We start from the raw sequence: 23,248 nt of genomic DNA, 5'->3' as shown, positions 1-23,248 counted from the left end.
GGCACATGTTTCGCCAACCAAATGGCATTGTATTAGATAGATAGAACTATGTAAGCACTAGCATTGTAGTGGCAAATACAAAAATCCAAAGTTCCAAACAATTCGTAGTAACATATCACACGGCGGGCGATAGCCAGAGTCATTCACAATTAAAAGGATTTCATGAGAATATATAAAAACAGAGACCTAGGAAAGAAAAGTGTACATGTTTAACTTGCCGTTATAGCAGGTACAGTGAATGATCATGGTACAAAGCAGGTGCTGGGTAGAATGATCCTGCCATGAGAGCGTTCCCGAACCGACTCTAGCTCCAAGCAATGGAAACAAGTGGAACAAAGCAAAATTCCTACCCAACCCTCTCCTTATTTAAATTGAAGACACTGGAGAGATGATTTTCTTTCGTTACATGCTCATATATACAACATAAAAAATGCCTAGACTCTACAAAATTAACCTTTTGTAGATCCCTCATACTTCTATGCTAAACCATAGATTAAGAGGTTTATATAAATGGGTATATACCAGTTTTGGGTTTGTTATTCCATTGCATTGTTGCAACTACTGTACAGTAATGTTGGTGATCTTCTCCAAAAATAGGGTTCTTTGTCAGCCCTACAGCGGCAGATAATGTAGGCTTCTAAGTTGCAGAAATCACTGATCATGAATCTCTGTTGGCTGTCCATGATTCGGCTCCGACTCCTTGGCTTCCTAATCTTGGTTTCAGTTTAACAACATTGGTGACAACTGCATTACAAAAGAAGCACCTTTGGCCATTCAATAGGTGTCTTGTGATGCATCCGTGGCAAGACATGTGATGACACGGCTCAAACATAGAATCTGAATCACAAGAATAGCAAATGCAGCAGCAGTTTTCCTCTTCGTAGTTGCCTATTACTCCATGTTCTACGGTCTCTGCTCTGCTTCTCAGATTGCTGGAAAATTCCTCGAGTTTCCTTAGCTTTGAAGGAGAAGCATCCCCTCTCAGAACAGTACTCTGCAAGCATGCGAGACTAATAATATAAGAAATTATACTACTCCAGTTTCTTCACATTATACATTCAATTTGTTCTGATTTGAATTTAAAAGCAACAACCAACTTGGTAAATGCTACAAAGATTATAAGCATGCAGCAAAAGATCTATTGAAATGACATCGCAATTTCAGCATTGCTGGAAACCTCTTGAGCACATTTTTGTGATATTTTGTAAAAGGACTTAGAGCAGCAATTCAAGGCAAGTCTTGGAGAGTTATTTATCTATAGGGGGAGGTTTATTATGTGATCTCATTTCTGATGATTAATAATTTAACTAACAAAATCACTAAACTAAGGAGCAAGGTTTTAAATATTGTTCAAGTCGATCGACAGGTCAAAATTTACTGTCACCCCCAACTGGCACTCAGAACAACTTCGAGATGAGGCATAGCTACAGCAATAGGCAAAGTGTTCAAGCGGAGGTTCTGAGGTCACGGTGTTCATGCAAGGGTTTCAGGCATCACAAAGTGCTCAGCCAAGCAGTTCGGAACCTTCTTCCTCTTCTTTGCTACTGTTCACCATTCTTCTCAGCCCTTTCCTCTTCCTCTAATTCAACCAGCACATTCTGCTAGCACAGACGACGTGGTACCAAAACAGTTTTGTTCAAGCCAGGATCGTAAACCCAACTCAGAACAAAATTTCAAACCTTGTTAAGAACAGCACTAGTATACTGATCACATCAAAAAGCTGGGAAGGAAGAAAGCAAAATGCAATAGAAGTTAAAGGAAATATGCATATCCAAATTGCAATTGAAGGCTAAGCTGCACAGATCAAGAGAGATGAGCAAATCCTAACAGACAAATCTTCAACTGCTGCTTAGGTTTTTACTGCAGCTAAATCTTGCTTTTAAACTACCAAGGAGGTCTGGACCAAGGATATAAGGTGTCATCATGAGCCATGCAATCGACCAACAACATAGTGCATATGTAAGGGATATTAAAATTTAGTTTAAAAATATCACAAACAGTATTTTAATGAATCATCCAATTCATAATTACAGAAAAGGCCTACAAAATTTGGTGCCACCACCTGAGAAACTTAATTTAGTGTTTCATATTAACATTATTAGGTATTATGAGCCATATGGATTCACATTAGATATTTTAGGGTTAGTAATATTTCACATTAACATTCAGTTATTATGAGTAACTCGGCCCATGGCGAATAAATCCACCATGTCCGGTTCCAAGCCTAGATAAACGAGCAAATGTTATTTAGGTTGCCAGTCAACATCAAATATAGGCAAATGTTATGGGTTCATCAAATTATTGCATTAATGCTATGTTGTTTTCAGAAAGGAACGCATTGCAGAGTCCAACTGTAACGTTTTAGCAAAGACTGCTACATCTCCATGATAGATTCAGTGTAATGTTAAATATGCAAGAGCTCACACTTTACGTTAGATAAAAATAGTCATTAGAAATATTGATTGTCTTAGATTTGGAACATAGAACATATCACTGATAGAACAATGGAGGTAGTAGATACTATGATTAGGAAAAGAATTAATATTTTGTGTTTACTAGGGAGAAGACAAAGATGATAGAGAACTCAAGTTTTAAATTATGATACACAAGAAAGAGAAAAACAAGAAATGAAGTAGATATTGTTCTAAATAATTCTAGTAAGAGTAGTTAGCAAGGGAAATAGCACTATAGCTCTCAAAATAGTAGTAGCAAAATAAATTATTAAAGTAGTTAACATATATAGACCTCAAGTAGGATTAGATGAAAACACCAAGTATCAGTTTTGAAAGAGGTAGATAAGGTAGTACAAAAATTTATTTCAAAGGAAGGAGATCTAGATGGGCATGTAGAGTAAGAAATGAGAAATACGATAGGCTGCATGGAGGTCATCATATTGGATTTTGCAATAGCTATCAACTTATAATAGGAAATATGTTTTTCAAGAAGAGAGAAAATATCTAGTTATATTCAAAAAATGGAAACAATAACTTGCAAATTGACTTTTTTATGGTCAGGAAGACAGATTATAAATAAGAAATGAAAAATATGATAGGGTATGGAGGTCATAATTTTGGACAAAGAAATAAAGAAGGAAATTATATTGAATTATGCTATAGCTATCAACTTATAATAGCTAATATCTTTTTCAAGAAGAGAGAAAAATATCTAGTTATATTCAAAAGTGAAAATAATAAGTTGCAAAATGACTTTTTTATGGTCAGAAAGACAGATTATAAAATTGTAAAGATTATATGCTCATCCCTAGAGAAAACTTAATCACCCTATGTACATTAATGGTGTACATTGTAGACTTCTCCATCCCCTCGACTTCCTTCTAAAGTAGAGTGGCAAAGGGGTCCTAGTGGTTCGATTCCAGATTTGTCGGCCATTTTGTTCGTTGCCCTTCTCTCTAGATTTTCATTCCCTTCTTCCTCTGTCCATATATCCAACAGCAAATTCCTTTTGTTTCTTCCCAGTAGTGCAATCTCCAACACACTCGTCTCCTTCAGGCACATCTCGAAGAGTCCTTAGGCTTTTGTCTTCCTTAAGTTGTGCTTTGTGCTTTTGCACTCTAGGCTCTTCTGCCATGAAATGTCACTTGAAGGAGCTCACTCGACAATTTGTTCCTGAAATGTCTCTTCATTCTCATTCACTTCACCCCTTATCTTTTTATCCTCTCGCTTTGTTAATGTGCTAATCTGAGGTCAAAGACTTTCAGTTATATGCTGATCCAAGGTTAAAAAATGTTGGTTGTGTGATATGTTTAACTCCTTTAGCGTGAGTATAGTGTTTTTGTTTCATTATGGTCATGTCTTAGTCTACATTTCTAATTCATGTAAAAAGTCAAACATAAATAGTACCTAGATTCTAAAAAGTCTTAATAGTATTAGGTACTACGGGCCACATGGATTTAGTCATATATATACCTATGGTTATATTGAATGCAATACCATATTCCTTGAAATTTTTAATATTTCACAATCACAAGATTAGTCATCTCCAATGGAGAAATCATTTAACAAATATTCATCAAGTTCTTGATCATCAGATGTATTGAATCACTTTTCCCACTTCACCGCATGGATGGCCCGCCTAGCCAAGGGAGGCCCTATCTAGGCTCTTAAATCTTATAAAGTATGGCATATGTTACAGTGTCACATGTCTAAAATGGCTGTGCCTGTCCGCATGGTCTAGGACTAAAAGTTGTGAGACAAATCAATATATATATTCCCATGACTAATGTAGCAGTTTCAGTACAATATTGTATATGCTTTATTGAAAGAACATATCCCAATACGATTTTTTTAGCAACAACAGTAAGAAAACACGTGACTTAGTCCAGTCCTATGGTTGAACTGATTCAGTATATGATTGACCTTTTATTTGCCTGAAATTACTTTTCAAGGCATTCAACTAGGTTAATAAATCGAGTCCTTGCAATTATAGAAGCAAGATAGAAAAATCTAACCCAATTGTAGCCTAGCAAGCATTGAAAAACAGTAGCAGGACAATCCATGCTTGCAAACACTCCAACAACATCATTCAGATCCTTGTGTTCTGAATCAGAATGAGCATCCATTAGGCTAGTTATAATACCAACAAGAGGTGCTAAGATCATAGTTCGATTTGTCTTCTCTTGATATTGACTAGGTCGCCTGACAGACCTGCAATTCAGAAGAAAAAAAATCACAGTTTAACACCCAGAAGTGAAACTAATCTACTTAATTGATATATGTACCAAAAGAAATGCGGACATAAACAAATTGTTTCTAGATAAGAGCTTTGGAGATCTGTGAACTACCATGTACTCTTCCATCGATATCTTGACATTAGGATAGTGAAAAGAGCTCTTCCAAATAAAATGGAATTAGCAGTCATAAAAAAATTCACATTTGCTTGTAATAATTCGAGAAAATTAAAGTTACCACACCATACTTCCATCAATATCTTAACATCCATAATTCAAGAGCCCTTGCTAGTGAAATGGAACTACTACTGCACAATAGTTACTACACTATATAACATTTACAATCCATCAAGTTTACATATTCATATATTAGTGAATCAATTTTGCTCTCACATTCAATACCAGGTTGACACAAATAAGTGTGAATATATATATATATATATATATATATATAATTAAAAATAAGCAAATTAAAAATTTCTTTCTCTTGCAAAAGGACAACTAAATGTTAATATTCATATGATGTGAATGTGTTTTTGGTTTTTCGTGTTAAGAATAGACACAGCAAAAATATAAGTAATAACAATAAAAATAACACTAACACAATTGGTTAATGTGGTTAGGAGATGCCGCTCCTACAACTCGACGACATATACTTCGTTAGGTGGGTCACTCTCAGATGTTTCCACTATACCCCGCACCCGCACCATACTAGTTCTTACAATCCCTATTTGGAATGCTATTCAATCGATATAACCATGGTTCAAAATCAAGAGGCATGCCAAAGTGATGGGCACCACCTCCTCCCAATACATCAGTAGGTAGCTCATCTTTGCCCTCCTCTTCTTCCTCCACCACCTCCTGTTCTTCTTTCCCCTCCTCCTTGGAGTGATCAGCACCTGACCTAAACAGAACGATACTGTTTCAGATACTGTTTTGAAACAGTATCATTCCGATTTAAAGCTGAAACTCTGAATCGGATCAAGACATTAAACACTGATATTGATATAGATATAACCTAATTGTATTTTTTTTTCTTTGTACTTCAACATGAAAGGAATCTAAATGTTCATGCATATGCTAAGCTTATAGAATTAGATTCACTACTGTATTGACCAACATTTTGGGAACAAGACATTTATCTTAAGCAAAATAACTAAAGATGTATGCAAACTTACATGTCAAAGAATTCGGTATCAGATGCTGAAATTATGTGGTTCAGAATAAATATGATCAACTCTATAAGTCGTCGTAAATTCATATCAGGCCCCAAAAGAAAAACCTGGGGAATCTCCCTCGTACAGAATTCCAGAAGCCTTGCAAGACTACATGACAGATCAAAAACAACACCGCATCTTCTTTGCTGCAAATCACCAACCTGCAATAGTGAATTCAGTACCTTAGGTATTAAAAGACCATATCGAAGGTGATAAATCATTACAGTTATTATTACAAACACATAATAAACTTGGTAATGCAATAATTTTTTTAATAATGAACATTGTGACAACGACAACGACGATGATTACTGAGCTAGACAATCTTATCATCATCAATATTTTGATTTAAATTATCATAAGCAATTATAATATAAATTGAAGTATAACTAAAATAAATTTAACTAATATTAAAATAATGTAATATCACTAATTAAAATATCAGATTATTCTTGATAATGATTAGTTTCATTATCTGTATCAGTATTATTGTACTTTTGTTGTTTCTATTAATCATTGATGATTACAAATATTTCTATTAATAATCCTGAATTATATTTAAAGCAATGGTATTACCATAAGCATCTAATAGTGAACTATAATAAAAACATTATAACAGAATAAGTATTTACTTAGGTAATATTAAAAAATAGACTCCATGACCAAAAAGATATTAAAATATTAAATTAATCCTTTTAGTACAATAATAATAATAATTTATTTTTTTACATTTTTATATGAATTTTTTAAATCTTTTTTTCTGACATCAATATTAACAACCATAAACTGATTTGCAAGTAACCAAACATATTTGCAGAACTTAAATCTACCTGAGTGCTCACTGTTACATGTACAACTAACTTCAAGCAACCAGCCCCTTGAATATTCAGCCATTACAACTCATTATTATCACTATTAAATCGTGCCTAATTAATTGTGTTATCCATTATACAACCTGCACTAGACAGGAGACCCTTAAAAGTTCACACTTAAGCATGCACAAGAGGGTGCCCCTTAATTATATGGGCAGGAGCAAACTCCAGTTCCCAATACGCTTGTTCAAACTTCTACACATGACCTCTGAGGAACACTTTGCTACTCTTTCAACATGACCCCTCCAACCCAACATTATCAAAGTGGGAGACTAGTTCTCACATCATATTAAAGCAAGAGGGGAGCATCTTATCCTTAGCCAAAATGCCATGGACTTTACTTAAACTAAATCAATATTAGAAAAATAAAACTATCATTGATAAAGATATGTCAAAATATCACATTAATCTTGATAATAGTTATTTCATTATCGGTATCACTGATATTGTACTTTTGTTGTTTTTATTAATTATTATTAATTACTAATATTAAAATAAATGAATAATTAAATAGATATTAAAAATATTATATTTATATTTTGAGCATAATAATAATAATAAGCATATTAATTTATTTTTCCATTTTTATTTTATTTTTCTATCTCTTTTTTCTGATTCTAAACCAATGTGATACCATGTAAACCAAAAATTTTGAAACGCCATCGTGATCAAGACACCAATAGTGATTCGCAAACAACCAAACAACATATTGCAGATATTCTTTGCAATACTTAAATTTGCCTAAGAGTGCTACTCACAGTTACATGCATCAAGGCCCCTTGAATATTCATCCATTACAACTCATTATAATCACTATTGGTAAATCATGCCCAATTATCTTGATCATACATCACAATGCAAGTCCTGAAAAACAATCGATATATCATTGTAACTACTGATGCCCTAAAGGGATAGCACGACCCAACCTGCACTTAGATAGGAAAGCATCCATTCATAGGTCATACTTAAGCATGCACAAGCGACTGTTGCTTAACAATATGGGATAGGAGCAAATTCTCTCCCAATGCACTATTGCAGTCTTGTACACACATATGAAAAGCACAAGGTGACTCTCTCAGCATCCCCCCTCATTCCCAACATTGTCAAAGGCGAGACACTAGTCCTTATAGCATATATAAGTGCAAGGAAGCATCTCATCCTAAGCCAAAATGGCATGAATTTGGTTAAGAATGCCTTCATATTGAATCATGCCCAAGAAGATCTCACCCAATCATATGGGACTATTCTCAACCTGCTTGGTCAGATGTCTGCACTTAATGAGTAATGCCCCACCATAATGAACTAAGGAACTCTAGACAACCTTACATCACACTCGGATAGAAGGTATGACTAGTGATGAAAAACCCAAAACCTTCACAACAACCCAGGTAATCTACCTTGGAAACCTGAATAAAATAATTTGTTCCATAAACCTCAAGGTCCACAAAGTTAAATGAGTATGAGACATTCTCAATAACTGGAAGGGAGGGCTGCATATAACCTTGGCTGAAAAAATTTGGAAGGATGGTGACTTTATACCCCCATTTCTAATGAACAAAGAATTCCACCACACAATGTCAAGATACACAAACATGACTTGGTTCACATCTTCCAACATTTAAAATAATGATATTAGTCGTATAACATTTAAAAGAATTGCACCTGACAGTTCTCTTGCATCTCTCGGATAGACACTGAGAATTCAGTCATGGTCCAGCTTAGTGTGTTAAAAAGACGATTCAGAAATGAAGAAAATAGAGTTTCATCACTGCAGCAAGCCTCTCGAAGTAATACCTACATGAAGAAAAATAATGTATTATGAGAAATAGTATAAAATTTTAGAGTACCAAAATGGTTTTCTAACCTGAAAATGGGCTGATGATGAAGATTCAAGATGCTTTGATGCACCAAATCCAGAACCCTTGCATAACCTGAGAATGATATTTGTAACTGGCATCCAGGACCTATTATCAAATGCCAATAACAATGCCTTGGGCAAGCTATGAATTGCTTCCTTATTGTTTTCAAAAGCTATAAGGTAATCCTTGCATTGCACCAATGATGATATTGAGTGGAGGAGAAGATCTTTAATGTCAGCACTTAGTATCCGTGGGTCATTAAAGTGCCTGACAACAAATGTGACCTGATACAAGAACAAAAAAAACCTCATTATAACTTAATCCGATAAAGGACATTGTTGATCGATAAATACCATGCAAATTTTATCAAACTCATCATGATTCGACTGCACAGACAACCACTTATGGTAGTGATTGAAAGTATAGTATCATTAACCAAAAAGGAAAAAGGAAGACAGCATTACATAAATTATATAGGATTCAAGTATGACAATATCTCACGAGGCACTGAGAGCAAACTGTAGTTTAGCAATTATACTCAAGATGGAGAATAATATCTATCAATGTCCATCTTGTTACACAAAAGTGAGTCTAAGAGAATCCAACAAAACAGTAGATATTGATTATGAAACTTGGAGGAGATCTAATGCTGACTGTGATTGAGCACTCTATTGCTGTGATACAAAAGTAAGATAAAATTTGGCCTGATACAAGCTTTGTCTTCTTCCTGCTCCCCTTCAAACTGAGGATACACGAATATAAAGTTTGCAAAGATGAAAAAATATAAAGGATTGTTCAGAAAGAGACATAATTACAGCACATCTAAAAAGAGGTGAGGAGTAAAAAAAATCTCAAGAGAATGAGGAAAAGTTTGATATTTAGTTTGAGAGAAAAAGATATGATATCAAAGAAGAGGCGGCAAAATTCTTACAGCACCCAGAGAGAGGAAAGAAAATATTGGAAGAGATAAAAAAAACTAATGAATAATATTTTTTGTAATTAAGAGAGAACCCATAAAATGATGTGAACAAAACAATAGATCACAATTCCAAGAGGCCAAATATCAAGAAAAATGAGTCAATTTTATTACTATTAAATTTTAAACTGATTTGATCATTCATTGTATCAAATAGGATTTTTAGTTAAATTCAGAGGAGATCAACTTGACCTAAATTGATTCAGTTGGAGCTTAGGATTAAATTAAGACTTGTATCAGTAATATTTGGGTTAAATCAGGTTCAACTTGGATTGAATTTCAGTTGTGTTTAATTTTGATTTATTCAATTATTGGATTAGTTAGAGATAGGTGGGCTTTAACTGGGATCTTTGAGGTAAGGAAGCGGTTCATTTGAATCTGTTCAAAATAAACCTATTCAGAAGCTCATAAATGTGATCAGAAGGGGAGGCTAGAGGTATATTGCAACCTTCTCATCCTTTCCCTGAGCCTCTCTTTGCAGCCTGTTCTTGAGACTCCTCAAGAGTTCTCTTTCTTCAAGTGTCTCATTTGTTCCTTTCCAGTGGTTAATCATTGTCATGTTTGTCCTATTACTCCACTATCCTGATCAGCCCACTAACTTTCAATTTCGTCGTACCACCCATCTATTCTTCTTCATCTATCATTCCATGATTGCAAGCTCACTTCCTTCCCGCCTTGATCTTCTTCTCACAATTGCCCCTGTTCATCCCAATTTGTGTTTATTCTCCAGTGCTTTGAATGGATGCAAATCAAGATTTGTATACAAATTTGATTTGTATACAAATTTGATTTGACGAGGATACTACAACAATGTGAACAATCCAAGAGAGGATTCTGAGTAGTTTGATCCATAGGGGTGAGTTTCTTCTACGTTTCTTGTTTTCTCTTGAGAATGAAGCAACATCCAGAATGGTCTCAAAGGTTGGAGCGAGTAGTTTTTTTATTGGGGTGAATCTTTTATCTTCATTTCTTGTGTTCTATCAAGAATGAATCAACATTTGGAATGGTCAGATCAGGTGCCTTGTCGGCTGCAGCAAATCAAGGTGGAGGGTAGACTAGTATAGGGTTTGGCTAGAGCAACATCTGTATCAAGGTTTGCAGTTGTGAAAAATTGCACAATCAAACATATTAACTAGGTATTTTCTACTTTGATTTCATCTTTAATGAGATCATTCCGATAGTAGTTGAAGGTTAGCATAATCACACTGTGCTGACCATTAGTTCCAGCAAAAGGTGGCGCCAACAAGGGAAAATCGCAAGTGATCTGATGATTTGAAGGGTGGTGCTGTAGCCACCAGATCTCATAGAATAAGGCATATATTGGTTACAGTTGTTTACATGACGCAGCACACAAATAAAATGGATTCTATTTCTTAAAGATGACGAGAAATCAGGAGGAGATTCACACTTGCAGATCTAGATAGCAGGGAAAAGAAGTGACTAGGAGTGACTAGGAGAACAAAAAGGGTGCCAAAGGAGGGCAGTGCTTCTTGAGAGCAAAGTCATAAACATGGAGATGGAAGAGATGAACTCAAGGAGATGCTTTAGTGAGAAAAAGGATATGGAAAAGAGAAGGTGGATATGGCAAAGAGATGAAGAGGGTAGCATCTGATGAGTTTCAGGCTTTGGATTGCAGATCCGTCAACTAGAATAGCTTGGAGAGGCGATATAGATGCCATTCTCCCTAAGCCAACAAAATCTGGACCAATACATTTGAATTGGTGTGGCTGCATCTAATGAGTTTCAGGCTTTGGATTGTCCCAATACTGTTAGATGCTAGAATAGGACTCAATGGTGAGTGGTGATGATGAAAGGGTGGCTCCAATGATGCCTTTGCAGAAAGGTTGAAGGCAGAGAAAGTAGTAAGATGTTGAACCTGGCACTGGATGGCCAACATCTCTGGAAGAGAAGAAAAACAAAAACAAAAGGCTTACGTACCTCCAACATCATAGAGCTCCCTAGTGACCAGTGCACAGATCTGTGCATAGATTGTCACGAGAGAAAATAGATGGTGAGCAACCTCGCTGATGATGCATTAGTAGAGGAAGATGAGGGTAGGTGCACTAAGATTCTTATATAGCAGATGAAGATTTATTGGAATAAGGCTGGAAGCAAGGAGCAAAAGGGAAGAAACAGAAGATAACACATCACTCTTGTCCTCTTAGTCATTGTCTCATGATGAGGTTGGTGTGCTATCACCACCGAGAGACAAGAATAACAAGATGTAGTGTGCAGAGTCCAATACATGTCATTGTGGGAGGTTGGACTGTAATTTCATGTCCAATACATGTAATCTCTAATTAGGGATTGACTATGCATGAAACTTCCAGATATTTGAATTAGCAAGCTCTTTTGCTGAAGAAATTTTATATAAGATAGCTATAGATTTTCTTGTGCATGCATGAGAACTATATTGGTTTCTCCAACTATATAGGGAACACATGACATTGATTCTTGTATCTAATAGCAATGGTGATGTAGTCAGAAATGATAGAACTACCAGTTAGTGTTTAATAAATTTTGAATCTGAAAGGAGTTTTGGTCAGATACATACAAATGAAGCAAGCCCTTGCTTGAGAAAAATAGCAGAAGCAACAAATGGAGGATCACTTTTCCGTAATGCATGAAAAGTGTCAACCTGCCAAAAAACAAAACAAAAAGGAAAATCAAAGAATTTTCAAGATGAATGAAAATAGAAAGAAATTTATTACTGAAACTACAAATAAATGACAAAATAGCATTTACCAGTGACTCAAGATAAAACTCAGGAACATAGCAAAAACAAGTATCACTATTGCTTAGAACCAAGAGCAGCTCCACCACCCACATGCATGTTGCATACATTCCTCTTTGCTTCCAGCGAGAGAATAGAGAGATACGATACCTACAGTATTCCCATATTCCAAACAAATTGCAGAAATTATGAAACAATAGGATGTGGGGCCCATAAGGCAAGATAAGAAATAGGATCACAGAAAAAGAAAAAGGCATGCATCCACTAGCCAGTATTTAGAATAACTCATTAGCAAGGAATGTAGATTACTTGAATACTGGACAATGGAGGAAAAAAGGCAAACATAACAACCTATGAAAACAGCATTCATCTCTATTCTCACAACAGGGATCACATGGAAACTTATTTAGAATTCCTTAACAATCCTGATACCTCGATATTAAACCATAGAACAAATGTAAAACAAATATGAAAACCTCTGAAAACAGTAGTCATAATTCAATAACCAAATTGGTAAATGAGACAAGCATCACAGCAAGCACAAAATAGAAAATTGTTTGAAGTCTCTACTTCTGCAAAAGGTAAAGGGGATATTAAGAAATACTTTAGACAAAATAAAAACAACAATGAAGAATCCCTTAGGAAAATATGAAAGAAATAAGAAATACTTTAGACAAAATAAATACAACAATGCACTGGAAAATGCAATCCCTTATATCATCATTTATATTTAAATAAATTTTATCGTCACGAGTCTATTTTCACACCGCCTCACATTTCTAACAGCCATTTTTAGATATACTGGATGATAATGCTCTCTAACTTGTTTTCTTAAAACATTAATATAATTTATCTAGATAAATTTAAATCATGAGACACAAATATTTATATTTGTTTCACATTAATATAATATATTTTAGATTATTATTTCAATTATGATTTCATATTATATTTGATAAACAAGGTACAGACAGTCCTGATATAGTCATCTTTAAAAGGCAATATTTATATAATTGTAATCTAGATATATCAATGAAAAAATGTCATTAATAACATAATCAATATTCTAAATCCTATTTAGAATATTCTTGAAAAGTTCATAATTGTTTGAGTCATTAAATTTTGATAGTTCATTATATTTCTTAGAAAATAACAGAAAATTTAAGAAGAAAAGTCAGTTTTTATTCGGAAAACCTGAGTTACAAACAATACGTTTTATTGTCTGGTTACAATTCCAAGAGAAGCTTTTGAATTAATAAGTTTCCTTTTGATTCTCCTTTTCGATGAGAGAATTTTTCCTTTGGGTATATGGTTTATTTTCTCTTCGAGATATTTATCCCCTTCACTTCATCAATTTCGTCCCTAATTCCTAGGCGGTTCAACAATTCGATTTTGGCAATTATAAGTCAAATCCAAAGATATTAAAAATAACAAAATTATAGTATTTAATATAACAAATAGCATGATAATAACTAATATTATTATTCATTAAAAGAAAATTTATTAATGTTCTGTTATATTTATAGTGTATCTTTAAATTTTGTTGTGTTTCTACTAGGCATGTGTCACGCCACAAGTTTAATTCACACCTCTAATTTTTAATTCATACCTGTGTTCCAGTGGGAGTTCAGCTTCTTCTCAACACTTCAATTTCATGATCGAATTGCATGCTATGAGTTCGAATTAGGAAATAGTCCTTTGACCAACATTTCCAGACTTGAATTAAACCTTGTGTAAGTCGGTCAAAGGACTATTTCCCCTTAACAAGATCATTTTATTATATTGCTAACTTACCATAACATGTTATGAGTTGGCAGGAACCATCATTTTGCTGCACTGCTAACTTACTAAATCAAGATTCAAGAGTACTTCCAATCTCTTGTATTGTACATTCCAATGAGGATGTGAGTTCTCCACAGTGACAATGCTAAAGAATACTTCTGTTATGACCATGGTATTATCAAACAATCTTCTTGCCATATACACCCCAACAACATGGTGTAGCAAAAAGGAACTATTGACATTCAGTTGAAACTACTCATACTCTACTACCTCATATGCATGTTCATTTTTCCTTCCAAGGAGATGCAATCTTCACCACATGTTATCTAATAAATCATATGCCTTCCTACACTCTCGATGGGAAGATCCTTTCATGTTCCATTCCTCTTCCCCAAGGATACAATATATTCTCTTCCTCAATGAGTATCTAGGTGTACCTATTTCATCCATGTCATATATCTCCCAGTCAAGATAAGCTATCCCCATGATTGTCAAGTGTATAATCCTTAGTTGTTCATGTCAATAGAAGGTTTATCGTTGCTACTCTCCTCAGACACATAACATAATCTCTGCAGACATCACCTCCTCCAAGTCAACTCTTTATTTCATCGTGTCAACCCCTCAACTGAAATCAATGCACAACGTCCTTCCTGTTCTACCTTGATGTTTGTTGTCATACCACTTGACCTGATGCCACTTGTCACGCCACTTGAAGTGTATGAGGGCCTCCCTGTACCTACATTTGTGTCACTTGTCAAGTCAACTACTACTAAGCTCTAAGTGGTTGATTCACCTCCATTGCAAGAGTGCACATGTGGACGAAGGCATTAGCCTACTCCAACACTCACAACTCTTATGAACGAAATCACCTAGTGGCAGCAGTTGACGTCCTAGATCTAGACTCTGACTTGAATTTTTCAATCCTTTCCGCACAGGTATTTGGAAGTGTTTTACTTTACCCCCACTATCTCATTTCTTATTATTACTTCCTTATCACCCAAATATTCTTTCTTTTTTTACATGTTTATCATCACAATCCATTCCGTGCAATGTCTTAGAGGCCCTCAAACACCAAATGGTGGCCAACAATGATCAAGAGATATGACCTCCACTCTAATAGTGCTTGGAAACTAGTTACTCTTCCTCAAGACAAATCCACACTAGGTTCAAGAGATACGCCCTACACTCTAATATCACTTAGAAACTAGTTACTCTTCCCTTAGAAAAATTAACACTAGATTGCAAGTGGGTCTTCAGAAGCAAATGTTCTAAATAGACCTGTACACCGCCTAAGAACTCGTCCTGTAGTAGCCAAGGGATCCACTCAGTTATTTTTGACTCTCAAACACTTCTTTCTCACAGTAGCAGTTACTTTTCAGAGGCCTATTCACTAGCTACACATTAAGAAGGCTTTCGTTTATGGAAATCTTAATAAGGAAGTCTATATGGAACAGAGTTTGTAGCTCATGGGGAGATTGGCCTAGTGTTCAAGCTAAAAAAACATTCTATGAACGAAAGCAATCTCCAAGAATTTGTTTAGCTCCACCCTCTACACGGCATAATCAGAAGTGCAGCGAATCACACAGTTTTAAACAACTGAAATGTTTCTCCACTAGCATTTATATACTAAAAACATGAGTGACCTTAAATATTTTCTTGGTATAGAGGTTGCCCATTCAAGAAGAGACATTTACATCTCTTAGGGAAAGTATGTACTTGACATGCATGCATGAGAAGACTAACATGTTAGGTACCAAACTAGTTCATATTCCCATGGACCCAAATGTTAAGATGATACCTGGGCAAGGGAGCCACTAATTGATAAAGGTATTGAAGATTAGTGGGAAAACAATTTCCACACAACAAGTTCCGATGTATCATTTGCAATCAGTGTACTCAATCGCTTCTTAGCAACTCCATGTTCTAATTCTTCAAGAGAAACTCTAAGAATTTTACAATACCTTAAGAGTGCTCCAAAAAAAAAGGTTTCTTATTTTGTAATCAAGGTCACTTGCAGATTGTCGGTACACTAATGCAGATCGGGCAAACTCAGGTATAGATAGATGATCTACTTTAGGCTACTGTGTTCTCCTAGGTGGCAATTTAATTTCTTGGGGGAAAATAGATTGTAGTAGCCAGATCAAGTAGGCAGAACATAGAGCAATGGCGCTAGTAACATATAAGTTTATCTAGGTTAAAGAGTTGTTGACTGAGTCAAGTTGTGGCTTCATGGAGCCAATGAAACTTTTTTGAGAAAGAAATCCATTATGCAAATAGCTTCTAATCCAATGTTTCATGACAGAATAAATGGTCACTTTGTCATAGAGGGTGTGCTCCAATTGTATCATGCCTTCATTGGTTAGTTCCAATGATCAATTAGCAAAATTGCTTACTGAACTTTTGAGAAGTCCTAGATCAACAATGCTATTAACAAGTTGGGTTTCCACAATATATTTGATCCAACTTGAGTCAAATTGTAAATAACATAATAGTCAAGTCAAGGATATCTTTGTAAAATTCTTTTGGGTATGCTATGAGGAGAAAAAGGCAACGAGAACCTTAAGAAATTTTTTTACCAGATCAATAATCATAAACTGCAATACACTAAATCTGTGTCTAAATCTAATTTATGATGAAAGGAAAAAATCAAATTCACTCAGTTTTCCTAATCTCATTGCACAAATTGCACAATCATTAAACCACTTGAATGACTTGTAAATTTACACCTTCTAGGTTTAGCTCACAGTCTCTCCAAGTGGTCTCACTCTACCTCACACATTGATTGATGTCTACATGGAGAAGCCTCCTTTCTCCTCTGTCCTCACTGAGATCGACATTTATCCCTTTTGGTTTTCATTTTCTAATGAAGAACCCAAATGTTGTATATAGATATCTGCAGTAAAATTGATGAGAATCAAGAGAATCCAGTTTGAATAAAAATCCAGCTAATCCATTCATTTGGTCATTCAAACTGATTGTAGCCTCCTTGAATCAAACTGTCGCAGACCTTCAGCAAGAACCCAGTTTCTTGGAGGGATTGGCTTCAGCTGACAAAGAACTGCCTAGACTAATTAAAATATGCCGATATATAAACTATTTTTTCACATCTTGTTAGTTTCTTTTTTGGTGCACCATTGAACCTATTAGCAGTGTCCTCTTATATATTAAATATATAACTGAGTTTGTTCAGTTGACTAACTTGAAAACCAATATTAAATGTGATCAGAACAAAAAATAATGATAAAATATTCAGCTTCCAAATTCGAAATGTAATATGAAAGGAAATTAATATGATGAGGCTTTCAGTTTATCAATCAAAATTGAAAGCTGGTTTGACAACCTTAAAAAGGAAATAACAGCAACTTAACTAGTTCATTGGGGTGGTCAACTTACCATGCACATTGCCTGACACAATCAACCAATTCTTCACGATAAGCATTACGAGCTTCTTTCAAACGCTTCACCTGCTCAATGCAGGATTTTTCCCTTATTTGTTTATCTGTATCATCTAAGAGAGAGATGGATTGTGATTGATGAGACATGTAATAAAATGCCTGCAATTGAAGAATTCATAACAAGGTCACTTTTTGTCCTCAATAAAAACTAAAATGATAATTGTAGAAACAGAATAATAAACTCGCACCAATTTCCTAAATTTACACATAATAAGATAAGTGTGCGCATACAAAAGGTACTATATTTGATTTCTCAATGAAGAATCAAATAAAACAGATCTAACCCAAACCGAAAGTTTCCTTTAGGTTTGGTCTCCATAAGAAAGTTTTGTTCAGATCAGTTTTAAATTTATATGGAAAATTTCTATATAGTTTGGCTAGGTTTTCTCTCCAAATTGAACCAAACAAAATTTTCACTACCATTAAGTAACTTATTTATTTTCCAAAACATATATGTTATTGATAATATATTAATATTTGAATATTTAAGACATGGAAAACTGAACCATGTTTGATTCAGTTTCAGGAATTTCAATCAGTTTGATTCTTGTAAAAAACCAAGAGTAAAAGGTCTTGTTTTTGTTCAGCTCAGACTGAATAATGGGCACATCACTTAGATACTACTTGAACTCTGAAATTACTCTTTTCGGTAGAAAGAGAAGTTGCTCTAGAGAACTAACTGTCTGCATTCCGTGAGCACAAGTGCTAAAGACAAACTTCAAAACAAGCTGACAATTGAAAAGGCCAAAATATTTTGTCAACATTTGGACCAAATTTTCAAGGAATAATTGAGCTGAAGAATGAACAGGATTTATCATTAAAGATTCATGACTACTATGCTTCAAAACTTAAGATACCTAAGAGATTTATACTCATTTCTTCAAGTTTCTGGAAAAAAAAATAATGTCAATGCTTCACTTCCTTATTCGCCCAATAACTTGATTCCATTTAAACTTAGATCAAGAAAAAAAATACTAAATAAAAGATAAAACTCTCAACTATTTACGGTTTGCTACCCAAATTTCTCCATGCAATTGAAATTTGTAAAGCAAGAAAGGTTCCACTAACATAGGAGAACTCAACTTCGCTACTTACTAAACCAAAAAATGAAGTCCAAATTTTTTAAGCTACCAGGAAGAGATGAATTAACTTGCCTGCCTAAAATTTGAGGCAACACCTAAATGGTACAGCAATAGCATCATATGGAGCAGCTCTTCCTCTCTCAATACATCTAAGGAATGTTCATTGAATGATGTTCTACTTTCTGAATACTGCAAAAATCCACATCCAGAATAGGCTTCTGATTGATTGCTTGTACTAGGCTGATCCACAATTCCAGCATCATGGTTGCTGGAGTTAAACATGGCTACTACTTGTGTTGATCTCACCGGAACAGGAGCACAAAGACCTTTGAAACCTCCAGATGTGAGCATAATGCCATGTTTTGATGTTTCAACATCATTAACAGAATTTGAACAGCAACATGGCTTCTTCATTGTAGAATGTGTTATCCTTGTGTCATCATCATCCATGCCCCCTTCATCCCATTGTACTACTTTAGCTTTTTCCTCACTAAATTGAGAGTTAAATGCGTGATTGGAAAAGCCACCACCTATTCTACGAACTCCAGCACAGTTTCCATCACCAACAAAAAACAACTCAAGTGGAAACTTTCTCTTCCCAGGTCTGTGAAGAAATCCAACATCAGATTCTAAATTCAATCCAATGTCTTTCAATGAACCAGATAAGCCCTCCATTTTAAAACCTTCAGATAGGAAATGTAAGATTACTGTGTACAGAGAAACAACTACTGAGTTATTTGAAACAACAGAAGTTGTCATCTTGTTCTCAGTGCCTCTGACCTTCAGAATGAATCCCTGTAAGAATGCTCTGAACACAGATCCAGGTAACTCCTTGGGGATGGCTGGAGGAACAAACTGAATAACCAAACTACAAAGTTCCCTATGCTTCTCCTCAATCTGAATTTAAAAAATAAACATTTTAAAGCATAATGGTTAGCGAGAATAACCAAATAAGTTTCCACAACAAGCAACAGTGAATTACCTATTTCCATCATAGTCAAATTGTCATGCAAAAGTATAGACCGTGGATAGCATTACATAAACTTAGAAAAGAGAGATACCACAAGGTAAAAACATTACAAAGATCACACCATGGATTAATTTTTTTTTTTTTGGAAAAGATTGCCACCAAAGCTCACAAAACTTAAAGAAAACTTAAATGTTTGGAAAAAAAAATTGTAGCCTTATGGTTTTGAAACAAAATGCAAGGTTTTATAGCTAATTGCCTCTATATGGCTTTGAAATAAAATACAAATGTTTTATAGCCGCGTAATAAAGACAGGTTGATTGATGTCTGTCTTCTTATGCTGGAAATTCGGTTATCTTTCTAGTATCATATAAAGAGCATAAAGTTTAGCACTTTCTATAAGATAAAACTAAATATTTTAAATCATTTTCTCATCTTATTTTAAATTTTAAATTTTTTTATTTTTTAAATTTGCAGGCAAGACTTGGCACACAGACCAAGCAACCTCCACCTGGCCCAACCCACAAACCAGGGTCCCAACCCCTAATGGGCCATGCTGGGCTCAGCCCTGACTGGATCATGGGTAGCCCAGCCCAATTGTCAACTCTAAATAAGACCTTCACCTTTGTTTCAAACAAATATGGCATATGGAGTATCTAAATGGTGCAAACCATCTAAAACTCAAGCACATGATTTGTGACCTAGACAAACAAGGTTCCATGGAGTACATTAAATCTTCTCTCACATAGTTTTGCTTACAAAAATTAGGGCAACCCGAAGAACTGTGAGTCTAAAAAATTCAGCCTAATGAAATTTCATATAACAATTTGCTGTTGGATAGTTCCACTAAGGACTGTAATAAAATCAGCATTGAAATAACCATCCGCGTTTTAAAATAATTGTGGAATTTTGTATGAGTAGGAATATGTTTAAATGGTGCAGTTGTTTTTTGGCACAATCCAAAAATGTGAATAATATAAATTTAATTTAATTTTTATTTAATATTTAAGCAACAATCAGCACATTCAAACAACCAGCAAACCACACATCTACATTACCACAAATGAAAGATATTAACCAAAGCCAATGACTTGATGAGCATTAATGAACAAAGCATGAAGATAATACTTTGACAATCGACAAGTATAGTTCAGTTGACTCAACAAGTTGAAAACACCATAAAAACATTTTGTTTCTCTGACAACTGTAACTTCTTGTTACTGGTCCTACAGAGATAGAAAATAGACTTCAAATCCCAACTTACATTACCACAAATGAAAGATATTAACCAAAGCCAATGACTTGATATACATATAAGCATTAATGAACAAAGCATGAAGATGATACTTTGACAGTCAACAAGAGTAGTTCAGTTGACTCAACAAGTTGAAAACACCATAAAAATTAATTTTGTTTCTCTGACAACTCTAACTTCTTGTTTACCGGTCCTATAGAGATAAAAAATAAATTTCAAATCCCAATGTTGACAGTGGAACATAGCAACTTGTAGCTAATGTAAAATTGCAAATGACTAAAAAATGGGCATGCTTACCTTATCAATAGCAGTGGACAATGCCGTCATAGTAAGCATCATGCTACTTTCACAACCCACATCCTCACATGAACCAGGCCACCAAACAGATGGAATGAGGCAATGAAGATCCTGCTTGTTTGGTCTCTTTAGTGAAAGAAACCCTTCAAATGAGAATTCAAAATCTGGTGACTTGCACCAAAGAACCATCATGGCTCTGTGTCTGAGAATATAACAGACCAATGCTAGATATGGGTATGATCCAGAATAAGGGCACTCTGTCAGTACAAGTGGGGCCACTTTGCAACCATATGAAAGTGCCCTAATTAGATGCTGCAGCAGTGAATCAGACCTAGGAAACTCTAGAAATAATTCGAGAACCTGATCCAAACTTGCACAATCATGAGCTTCCTGAACACCAAATATACCTAAAAAAAATGACGGAATCGCACCCCATGCAAAATATTCAAAGCTCCCTTCACTTGAATTAACTACATCAAATAACTCCTCCATTATACCATGAGATATGGGATAAAACAGTTCTTTAAGTGGTGCAAACCTCTTTAACCTCCTCAACTTCTCAAAATATGCTGAACCAGGTTTATCCAAACATTGTACCTCCAATAATCTAGTCAAGCAACCGAGCAAATAATTAGCATAATCTCTGGAGATTGGAGGAGCCTGGAAAGGAAGAAACCCAGAGATGGGGTATTTGAACGGGCGAGCACCGAAATTCAGATCACAACGTTCACCATCAGAAAGGGATATAGCAGGATAATAGCCATTCTCAGGATTCATTTTCTGGATCCTATCAAATGCAACTCCAAGAGAAACACCATTTCTGAAAAAGGAAATCTCATCATTGTCCAAGTCTATGCAACAGCCAATGACATCACCCACTACCCATGATTGACCATATGGCATTGGATCTTTGTTCCATTTGTTAACTCTCCGACCATCAAATGCATAGGAATCATCTGAATCGCCAACACCTTTCTGATCTGTGAAGGGGCATGAAATAATAGTCCATCCAAGCTGCTGGATTCCAGAAGTTTCTAACGTCACTTCATACATCCATTTTCCCTTCCATACACAGGCATTAGCTCGGGCACTACTGAACACTGTCTGGCTCTCTACAATTAATGGATTCCTTATGGTCTTCATATCTCCGCATACACTAGAACTATCTATGACAACAGTGCTTGGAGATGAACCGCGGTTAATAATGGATAGACCATCTCTTTTTCGATCAACAGCATTTTCCTGTTGGAATCTTGGAATTTGGCTCCTCAAGATTGATCTGATGAAATTGACGTCTATTAAACCAGTAGGACGGACGGACTTGTGAGGCAGATCGAATATATGCTCAAGCGTCCGCTCGACCGAATGATCACCAATGCCATCGCAATAAGAAATCAACCGGGACTTTTGGGGCCTGCCCTTGGGTTTATTATCAGATAGTAGAACAGCCAAACCTGAGGAAATTCCTGTGAACCTAATATTACTATCTTCTTCCATGAAGGTCAGTGCTTTCCTCCCTGATTTTACCAAAATACAATCTACTCCAATTAAAACCGTATCCTCCTTCCATACTAGTCCATGATCAGAACTGAAACAGCATTCCTCTGCGACAGAACCAAAATCAGAGGAACAAATGAGGAAAACAACCATTTTGAAGCCGTACTTTACAAGAAAAAAGGTTAGAGAACAGCATTCGAACAAAAGAAATCAAATTTAGGTGTAACATAGCTCCGAACCTCGTCAATCAACCAATACGAGAAATAACTTCCTCATCCGTAAGAATTCAAAGCGGGCATAAAAGAAAGAAAGATCAACCATAGACATCCGAACCAAATAGAAGAAGAGGATCGAGAAATTACGCCGTTGACGAGCCCGTGCTACGAGAAGCTCCGTCCACCAAACTGCAAAGTCGAAGGAACGCTGCTACGGCTTCAAATTCGTATCTCCCTGTTCGGGCGGCGCACGCGAGTTAGGGCTTGTGGATGGCATGGATGGAAGAGGAGAAGATGGAGGCTGAGAGACGGGAGACAACAGGTTGAATCCACCGGCCCGCGATCAAGTACTT

General features: G+C 35.5%; 1 protein-coding gene across 2 annotated transcripts; it reads right to left on the bottom strand.

Annotated features, from left to right (window-relative positions):
- Positions 1-6: 6 nt before the first annotated feature.
- LOC141819664 (E3 ubiquitin-protein ligase RKP) lies at positions 7-23,202 on the bottom strand. 2 transcript variants are annotated; one of them, XM_074706912.1, is made up of 11 exons: positions 23,043-23,202; positions 21,184-22,787; positions 18,737-19,561; positions 17,521-17,681; positions 12,357-12,495; positions 12,166-12,249; positions 8,641-8,919; positions 8,439-8,570; positions 5,866-6,065; positions 4,469-4,664; positions 7-994 (listed from the first exon to the last, which is right to left on the bottom strand). In XM_074706912.1, exons 2-11 carry the CDS (start codon positions 22,678-22,680, stop codon positions 659-661), a joined length of 3,849 nt encoding a protein of 1,282 aa, XP_074563013.1. In that variant the 5' UTR covers positions 22,681-22,787; positions 23,043-23,202; the 3' UTR covers positions 7-658. The 2 variants fall into 2 exon arrangements, with proteins under 2 accessions (XP_074563013.1, XP_074563014.1); XM_074706913.1 differs by lacking the exon at positions 23,043-23,202 and adding an exon at positions 22,920-23,020.
- Positions 23,203-23,248: the final 46 nt, after the last annotated feature.

Source organism: Curcuma longa, unplaced genomic scaffold (genome assembly GCF_044706935.1).
Source record: "Curcuma longa cultivar G26 ecotype Majalengka, Jawa Barat unplaced genomic scaffold, ITB_CL_G26_1.1 utg134316_np1212_261454_RagTag, whole genome shotgun sequence".
Lineage (NCBI taxonomy): Eukaryota > Viridiplantae > Streptophyta > Magnoliopsida > Zingiberales > Zingiberaceae > Curcuma > Curcuma longa.
Note: the sequence above shows the minus strand (reverse complement) of the source record. Positions and strands in the feature narration are given on the sequence as shown.

Bases quoted from the DNA above. Each gene is read 5' to 3' on its own strand.
- LOC141819664 (XM_074706912.1), bottom strand. From the start codon at position 22,680: ATGGAAGAAGATAGTAATATTAGGTTCACAGGAATTTCCTCAGGTTTG. The intron at 19,562-21,183 runs GTAAGCATGCCC...TTTTAAATTCAG, and splicing joins TGTCCACTGCTATTGATAAG to ATTGAGGAGAAGCATAGGGA. The intron at 995-4,468 runs GTTAGATTTTTC...GCATGCTTGCAG, and splicing joins GCTTGCTAGGCTACAATTGG to AGTACTGTTCTGAGAGGGGA.